Source organism: Falco rusticolus, chromosome 8 (genome assembly GCF_015220075.1).
Source record: "Falco rusticolus isolate bFalRus1 chromosome 8, bFalRus1.pri, whole genome shotgun sequence".
Classification (NCBI taxonomy): domain Eukaryota; kingdom Metazoa; phylum Chordata; class Aves; order Falconiformes; family Falconidae; genus Falco; species Falco rusticolus.
Genome location: NC_051194.1, coordinates 65,020,637 through 65,030,195, shown reverse-complemented (window position 1 = coordinate 65,030,195; position 9,559 = coordinate 65,020,637). Strand labels below are relative to the sequence as shown.

Genomic DNA, 9,559 nt, shown 5'->3' with positions numbered 1-9,559 from the left:
CAGAATTGATCACTCTTGGCTGAAAATTACTTTGCAAATTCATGTCATCACGTGATCAGCCATGTAGCGTGCCCAGAGTTTGTATCAAGGATCTGACCCTTTTCAAATTTGCATGTGAACAGTTCAGTGCAGTTTGTTTTAGTAGTTTGCCACAATAAAACAGCTGTATTGTCACAAATTTCTATTATATCCTCACGTGAGTAGCTGGCAGCGGGACTGGAACTTGAGAGGAATGGATCCGCAGTGCCTCTGCTTCAGTCACAAGTACATTACCAGGACGCACACAGCTGGTTTATAACGCCGTGATGCAGCCCAGGCAGTGACTACGGTGGGGAACAGACTCGCACCAAGAACTGCCATTCCTACAGGCTCGGGCCAGGTGCTCCCCAACAACAACAGGGTCCAGGAAAGCGTTTCAAGATCAGTGTTTCCCTTCCAGAATTACTGGTTTTTCTTCTGGAGTTACATTTTCAAATACATCAAGTGATTTACTTTTAAATTTTTTTCCCCCAAACATGCCTAAATGATGTAGCTTTTGCAAATAGCTTGGCTGAGTTAAGTTACCTTCTCTTTCTAGTTTTCTGGCTCCGTATTTGGTCCTTTATTTTGCCGAGTTCTGCCCCTACCTTTGTTTCATTTTACACAGAAGATAAACTGCTCCAACCTGCTTTAAAATACTGCCCATTAAGGTGTGTTTCCACTTTTGAAAGAGCATACAAAGTGCAGTGGGAATTCCATGTTTGTGTTTGAGCGATGCCAAACAGATGTACTTGCTTTGCAAATCGAGGGTGCTTTTTTATAAAAGACAGCTGGCCTGAAAGTCAAGCCTTGGCCGGCCCTTAATTCCCTCACTGACCCCTGTACAAATCCCTTACATGAAAAGCAGTATCACACATAGCTAGCTCTGTAACTAGAAGATTTAAAAAAAAAAAAAAAAGTTCTGCTGAAGATGGGCCCAAGAGCATCCAATTACTTATAAGTTTTGCGAAGAGTAAAACTCTATTGCGAAGAGGCAAATACAGTTCCAAGCACACAGAGACACAAGAAATGCAAGGTGAAGAGGTACCGTTCCGACAGGCACACGCCAGAGCACAGCCACATAACGTAGTTAGCACTAACCCAGGCTGGGCGTGCCGAGACTGCAGTGGCCCCAGAGGCAGCCTGCTCCCCAGCCCAACCACATCCATGCTGGCATCTCTCGTCAAAAACGTGTTTGTAGCACAGTCTGAATTCAGAGACATGGTGCCTCTCACCTGCTGCTCTGAGGTCTGTCACGTACTGAGCCTCCAGCACATCGAAGGTGAGCTGGTACTGAAGGGCGCGAGGTGGTCCTGTGGTGCTGAGCGACAACTTACGTTGCAGATTTTATTTATTTGCAGAAGCCTCCTTGCGAGAAGCTGACTTACAGAATAACCTTCAATTATCCTGTCAAGTGGAGAAGCTATAAGGAAGGGGTAAACGTCATCACAGGTAAATTAGATTTTCTTCTTTTTAGGAGGGATTACAGGAGACAAATTTCACAAATTACGCAAGGAAAATATAGTAAGATTCCTGTGTAATATCTGCATGGAAATTATCATTATGTCTCTTACGGTGAGGTTACAGGTCAAACTGTAAAGCAGGAGATAAATGTTGAGAAGGTACCCAGCTGATGGGCGTGCAGAACACAAATTCTGGAATTTCGGTTCCATTTTCTCAAAATATTCAGCTTAAAAGTGTGATGGATAATTAACGATGATAGAAACAGTGCTTGTAATGCTAAGGAAGACGATGTTTACCTATGCATATTGACTTGTCTTGCACCACTCTTCCAGATGAAGATGAGTTACTTGTCTTTTAGAAGCAGGTTTTACCAATATTCACATGTGGAAAAATGTATACAGATATCAAGACGAATAAAAATAATCAAAATCACCCATAAGGAATGTGCCTCACTCTACACTTTGGGATTATTTTTCAAGGGCCACAGAAGAAAAGTAAACCAGTCAGTACTAAGGAAGCACACAGTCAGATGAGAGAAATTAGGCAGAGGAAAGTGGTAAAAAGCAACAGCAAACCAAACAATAACCTAGGAATAAACTTTTGAAGACACTTTTAAAGTGTCCTGCTCTTGCTGACCTCGGTCAGAGGTCAGCCTTACTGACCTTTCACACATTTCTGATGCCAACACTAAGGCCACTAGCTCACTTGATGCTAGGCCTGGATTCTTACACCTTCCTATGTTAAGTAATAACTTACATTAAAAGTACGCCCAGGACGGAGGCGGCCCTTGTGGGAAGGTTCTGTTCTGTGCACTTGTGGCGTAAGAATCTAGCTAAAAGCAAAAACCTAGTTCAATCCATACTCAGCTGAAAGCCTCCCACTGATACCAACTGAAACAAGCAAATACAATTTGAATAAGATCACAAAGGTTAGGCACTGCAAGGCCGCAAACACCAGAGTATTTGAGAAATAAATTTTTAATTATTTTGGAAGAAACGGGTTTTCTGAAATACAGAATCAGAACATTAAGACAAAGTAAGATTTTTAATAGAAAATTGAGAAGGATGTAGTATATCTGCTCAAATATGTACCTCCACATTTTGCTGCATGTCGCTGTAACAAATTTATTAGTCATAGCTCTCATTATGGACAGGTGGTTCCTACAGAAAAAATACAGAAAAAGAATTTGAATTCAAGTCTAGAAGACCTGCAACTTTTCGTATGAAAAAAATGAAATAGATCCATATAGTCATAGAAAAGTGACTGATAAGGACGGAGAATAGGGCTGTGTATCTGAATAGCCATGACTATATACATTCCAAATTAAAAAATGAGCATTTTTCCTCAGCCTCATAAAAATACTTTGTCAATGAAAAATACCAGTATGTAATACATTTAATACAATTTATACTTGAATGTAAAGATCTCAGATTATGGAATAATAAGCTAAAATCAAATGTACTACTTTTTCAAATGTTCTTGTATATAACAATACTTTCTGTGTATACAGTGTCCATGCATCTACGCATATACACGCACAGAAGTAAAGAGCTGTATAGAGATTGCTGAAGAATTCTACAAGATTATCTGATTTCATTGCAGACCAGAGCATACAGACTTCCTGGGATCCTTCTAACACAGGCTGCTCTAAAAAAACAATACTGTTGACAGGTGTAACCACGTATCTACAACAGGTTTTTGCTATTATGAATTTAATTGCCAATTTAATTTTCCAATCTAGATTTCATTTTTCTAAGTAGTAAATGCTGCCTTAGTAAGATTCTGTACTGTCATGGCAAAATAACTGTGAACATACTGGGGAAGAAGCCTTGAGAGTATGAATTAATTTTGATAATTAGCAAGTAATAAAGATACCAACAAGTTTTAAGCAGCAACAGATTTAAAATGACTATGTTCTGACTTATTTTCTTCACCAACAAGCATCTCGAGCAAGAAACTAAAATGAAGAGATTAAATTTCTCTGCCTGCCATCACCATGACACTTTAAGCCACCAAAGTCACAGCTGGCACTGAAAGAACAGTGGCATCAGCAGAGACCTCCATCCTTGCAGGACATAAATTGCATTGTGACACCCTGCCAACACTGCCTTGGAAAGGCCTGTGATCTGCAGTGTCTGGCGTATGATGCTTTCGTCGGGTCTTCTCTGAATGTATTGGATTCTCTGTGGTCCTTGTAGCTGTAGACTGCTCTTGATTTTTCATAGCTCCTTTGTTTTTAGATCTGAAGCTGCTATGCTGCTGTCTTCTGTGTTCAGACCTGGAACCACCCTTCACATTATTTTGATCTGCCTCATGACTGGCACCTTGTGACTTCAGGGATCCATTGAGCCGGATGTTTTGGTGCTGTGGGTTGAATCTTCGTCTCTGGCTAGAAGGCCCGTTCTACCCAGAAAGGAATTGGAAAACTGTTAGGTTATCTGAATCCTTCCAACAGGACAAGAAACACAGCTGTCCGAAGGAACAAAAATTGCAGAGTAAGTTTTTCAGTGTAACGAGGAGAGGGAAAACACAAAAACACTAGAGTTTTGACTGTTGCTGGAGCTCTCTGAACTATGAGTAACATGCTACAGCTAAGTAGCCTGGAAATATAGATGGCAGGTTCACCACTGGCACCAAATTAAAAGTCTACCATGATTCAAGAGAACACAGAAAAGGGGATGAAATACTAGACTATCTCAACAGCAGTAGTTAAGAAGCACTGAAGAACTTGATACTGACCAATTTTTTCGAAAATCAAGAAAGTATCTTTCCTAGTAAAGTATTGTGTAAATACTACAGTAAGACTAAGCAGGAAGAACAGAAATTCACATGTAAATTCAAGAATCCACGTTATCACGTTAAGAATCCACATGGTGGGAGAGATGTCTATTATGCTACCTTGCACAGAGGAAGCTTTGATCCTTAGTGGGAAGTGGCTGAATTGCTTTATTTGCATGACTGCCAAGGCAGCTGGTTCCATACACGCACTGACTATGTACTGCTCCTACGTTTCCCTTCGGGCACCTACTTCAGCCCAAAATCCCCGCCGGGACAAACTTCAGACCGACTTCGGTGGCAGCTTTACCTGAACACAACCGTGCAAGGCCATTCTAAGGAGGTCTCATAATGAGGCAGCTGCCAATATCGCACAGTACTGTAAGCTGTATTATACCGCTTCTGAAATATTATGCTTTTAGATCTGGCACAATTCCACTTTCAAAGTCTATCTAATAATCATGCTTCAACAGCACATCAACTGACATTTGTCAAGGAGCAGGAATACATGCTTCTCCGTTGCAGCATGCAGGGTAACTAGCTATTAGCTAATTAGCTATTAGGCAGCCTGTTAACTGCCGCTAGTCATTTCTGAACACCAGACAGCGGTCTTTGCTGGTATGGCATTTCTGCTATTTCCACCTTGTATGTTCACACTGCTTTGAAAATGAAGCTGCAAAACACATACTTGCATATTTTCAAGAGTTATTTATTAAATCTGTGGACTGCAAACTAGTATTTGATTTTGCATTAACAATTTCCAATGCTTCGTATTCTTCTGAAATTTCTGAAATAATTTAGTTTTGTTCAGAACTGATTTCTTACCTGCTTATTTGTTGGGATTCCTTGGGAAGAAGGTTCTGTAGGATTGGAAGAAAGATGACTTTGTACTTTAGCGCTGGCTGTTCTACTATCTGAGTTCTTGACGTGACTAGCGGACTTCTGCATGTGTGTATTTTGTCTGCCAGTTGTTGCATGTGAAGTCATTGAAGACAGCACCAAACTACATGGTGTTCTTGAGGAATAGTTGTTCTTTGGGTGAGAAACTATAAAAAGAGTATTCTGTGTTACCAGTGAAATGATCAGCATCTAAACATAAGGCTGTATTCTCAGCCTGCTTACAGTTAATTTTGGTAGCATCATTCCAGGCCTACTTGAAATAACGAAGTAAGCTAGGTAACTAGGGTTGGAATTAGGCCATCGCCTCTTACTTCTGTGGAACTGCCTCGTCGTGAAGCGCTTCTGGAGGCAGAAGAGCCAGTGTGGTGGAACTGCGCTGAAACTGGAAGAAGCCTGGCAGGTGGATGGGCTTTGGCTGTCCAAGAAAACTTTTCAAAATTTGTGGCACCTATTGGCTGGCTTGTGGGGTTTTAACGAGTCGAGCTGAACACATTTGCTGTCAGGACTGCCCTGCGCGCTGCTGTCCTATCAGTAATGCTCCTAAGCATTTATATTCCTAAGTCCTCAAACAATAAAGGAAGAAACATGGGAAGGAAATGAGTGGTAAGCCCCTAACTCTCTTGGCTGCTTGAGGTCAAAGGATGCCGTGCCTGCAGACACCATAGACTAAATTAAATTCAAATTATTCTTTGATCATGGTAGGCTGCAGAAGCTGATGCTTGCTGTCTATATATGTACTCGCTACAACACAGGTAAGAGCCATGAAAGCTTCCTTAGTATGTCTAAATATTTTTTAAGAAAAGGAAGAAAGGAAAAAAAACCCACTAGTCTAGTGCCTGTTGCTCATTCCTTTCTAAGGAACAAAGGTTCTTCTGTACCATGGATATCTACAAAAAATGGAACTGCGTGCAATGCACTAATCCACTTCATGTGGATCATGGTAGTCAGCACCATTAGGAACTGCTACTGCCCCCCTCAGTACATTCCTGCTCCCAACTTTGTATTTTGCAACCACCTGATTTCTTAACCACTTCCATGTCTGGATGTGAAGTGCACCAAACAAATCCTTGATTTCCTACCTCTCTGCATTTCCACAAATGCTTTGAGCTGCCTGCCTCTGTGCAACGGCCCCTAAGCAGCCTCAAAGACGACTCTGAGGCTACTGAAGTAATGTTCTTGATCTTAATTTGCTGTTCCGATTTTTCTGATTATGGAGTTTTCCCGTTTCTTTCTGGTACAGATGACAAACCAGAGGCTCACTTCAGTGAGACACCTGTTTTATCTAAGAGGTGTTTCTATTTTCCCACTTTTAGTACAGAGAAAGAAGATGCAGAATAATTTTAGCAACTGAACATCATCTGTTAGGTTTTTTGATGCTTTTATTTACTTACACCAATATCAGCTATTTCTCCCACTAGGTATCCTCTTCAGAAAAGCAATGGAGCGATCTGCACAATTAACTGAATTTTCGGTCCTAAGTTCAGTGAGGCCAGCTGCCACTGAATTCTACTGCTCTCTCTTGTCTAAAGTAGACTGCTGCACATGGAAGCCCATATAAAAATCCACGTGCTTGTCATAGAAAAACACATTTTTAACAAAGAAGATGTACAAGGAAGGGGTGTAGCCCATGCTAGACATATGGCATGCTAGACATATGTCAGTCCAATTATTTCTGTTTCTTCCTGTCCTTCACTGTAAGTGTATGCTGCCGACCCTCTCTCATGCTGGAACGTGCCTTCCTCGGCACAAGCTCTGGGGTTTTGGCTATTGCTTTTGTTAAAGGCCTCAAGGCCCGGCATAATCCAGCTGTGAGGGGTATTTGCAGCTCCTAGCAGGGTATGGGCCTCACTGGGGGAGGCTCCAAACAGAAATGTACTTTGCACTGAAGAGCTCTTATCCAAGCCATGCCCACAGCATGCGTTGCTCACCTAAGGTCACTGAGGGCTGACCAGAGCTGAATTCTTCAGCTGGCCAGTGCACTCAGTCATTTGTGAGATGGCACTGCTTCCCTGCCAGTAGCTGTTCCTTTGACTTCACTGACCCGATTTCAGCAGGTCTGCACGAAACTATGCTTACGTAAGATTTTACTGAAATGAGGCATCAATAATTAGAGTGCGGAATTAACTGCAGCGGGATGTAATTTAGGAAAGTAGTTCAATGAGTTTAGAAAGACAGTCTATGGCTGTATCAAGAGCAGCTGTGGTTATATTAGTCGGGACCATCTTTACAGAAATTTTTCTCTCTTAAGCGTCAGGGTCTGTGAGGTGACTGCAAACAATCAGATGCGTTACTGGCAAGCTTACACCTTCCTTCGAAATATCCTGGGTTGGTTTCAATAAGAGACAGGATAAAGTGTTCTACAAAAGCAAGTCTTATGGTCTAATGAATTAAACTGGTTACACCTCAAAGTAGTGTTTAAAAGCTCTTTAGCTGTGCAGTCAGAAGACTGCGCTGGCAGACTGTGTGGTATTTTTTCTCTTTCTAGGAACTCCTTGAAAACATTAATTATTTTTCTTCCCAAAATTGTTTTCTTTCCACCAAGATGCACTAGTTCAGAATTGTGTTAACAGTTCTTATCCTAAAGTGATGGTACTGATGGGATATCATGGGACAGATAATCTTTGGGGCAAAGCATTGTAACATTTACTTTTCTGGGGGGAAAAAAACGCATGACAAAGATGAGGAATAAGCTATCTTGTATTCTGCAACAGGGATGTGATACTTGGAGCAGAAAATGAACTTTAATTTCCAAGCAGAAGGGCAGATTATTTGGAAACAGGAATATTTGGGACTACCATTAGTTCCTGAAAAACCCAGTGAATACTGTTGTAAAGCTTGGGAGTTACTTCCTAGCAGGAGAGATGTGAATTGGTCTTGTATTCTGCTCATGCGGGGAAGCTTCTGATTTACTATTTATTCACAAATTACTGAATTTGAGTGTTCCCCAGAGCTACCTTCTACTTCCACTTGGAAATCCTGTTTAGACCAGAAAACTCCAACTGATCTGAGTAATACCTGGAAATCTCTGACAAAGAGGGCACTGTGCACACGCAGATGGACTGTACAGCATATGTACGGCAAGCCTAATGTGCTGCATGCTGTAAGGCTGACCTGCGTGTGTTCAGCCAGCCTGCTGCACCCGGCTCTACTGACCCGGTTGTGTCAGGCCTCCACACACACACTGGCAGCACAAATGCCATTATTTCTGCTGGTGTATCCTGGACAGGTATATGGAACAGTATGTTCCCAGAACTTCAGTGTGAGAAATCACCAGCACTTACTTTCTCCGCAGAGCTGAATTTGGGTCTTCAGCTGTTCTGTATCACAGGAAAATCGGGCAGACCTGCCCAGCTCTTCATCATACTTCCGTTCACTCACAAAGTGCTGCAAAATACAGACACGTTAACAGTGATTTGCATTCTAAGAAAAAGACTATATGGATGGTACAGCAACCAATCAATACTTACCTTAGATGTGCTTTAAGGCTTGCCAAACTTTTGACCCTGCCCTGCACACAGGATCTCTATGCAGAACCAAGTATTTGCCCATCCTGACCAAATTACAGGTCTCTCAGCCCAGTGACGGGTGAATCGTGCCCGCGCCTGGGAAGGGGGTCATTTCATCAGAGTATACACATTTGATCACCGAACCTGAAGCTATCGGCTTTACTTGTTAACCGAGTCTGATAAATGGCACACAAACCGCTAGAACTCTACACTTACGAAGGGATAACTTACACTTCTCTGCTAGCGTCTGTACACTGCTCAGAGGTGCTGTAATACTTTAAGGAGGTATGCTTTCCCCATGGAAAGCTAGTTACCCCTTGGCCCACAGGCAGGAGTGAACAGCCTGGGCATGTTAACCTGACAGCTCGCTCTTGGCATTTATGCAAACAGCTAAAATACCCAAGCAGCCATGAACGCCTGACCTTAATTTCAGCCCTGAGTTCAGACAGTTGTGCTTCAGCCATCTGACTGGCTAGGTCTGTCAGTCTCTTCAGCTCCTCTGCTTTCTTCTGCCGAGCAGTCAGGATTTCCACTGCCAAATACCAACAGTCAACAATTAACAGTAGGAAGGTAGATTGCTCTGTAATTTATTACTCTTTGGGCATTAACAGTGTACATCACATGAGAGACAGACACACACACCTCAGACCCCTGACCTCAACTGGACTTCCAATATGCTGCTTGAACAGCGTATTTAACTGAACTGCCTGATGTTGAAAAAGATCTGGAAATGGGATAGCTGTCAGAAACTCAAAGTTAAACCAGTTTTTCATCATTTAGACAAAGGGGGGCAGAGACATGTTGTTTTGAGTCTTCCAGCGCTTTATCTTCAAGCACAAAATCAGGGAGCCTTCCATGAAGACATGGAAAGAAGCATTACATTGAGTCAACAGCCT

The 9,559-nt window shown here is 42.1% G+C and overlaps 1 protein-coding gene across 8 annotated transcripts in view; it reads right to left on the bottom strand.

The window, feature by feature from the left end:
• Positions 1-2,447: 2,447 nt before the first annotated feature.
• SPATS2L (spermatogenesis associated serine rich 2 like) overlaps positions 2,448-9,559 on the bottom strand; it is an 85,686-nt gene continuing 78,574 nt past the window's right edge. For 7 of the 8 annotated variants that reach the window (XM_037398887.1, XM_037398890.1, XM_037398888.1 and 4 more), the window contains 4 exons: positions 9,086-9,195; positions 8,439-8,541; positions 5,083-5,303; positions 3,241-3,885 (listed from right to left, as the gene is read on the bottom strand). In XM_037398887.1, the coding sequence (XP_037254784.1) occupies positions 3,487-3,885; positions 5,083-5,303; positions 8,439-8,541; positions 9,086-9,195 (833 nt within the window). In that variant the 3' untranslated portion in view covers positions 3,241-3,486. Of the gene's footprint in view, positions 3,886-5,082; positions 5,304-8,438; positions 8,542-9,085; positions 9,196-9,559 lie in introns of all 8 variants that reach the window. The other variant, XM_037398886.1, reaches the window with a different exon arrangement.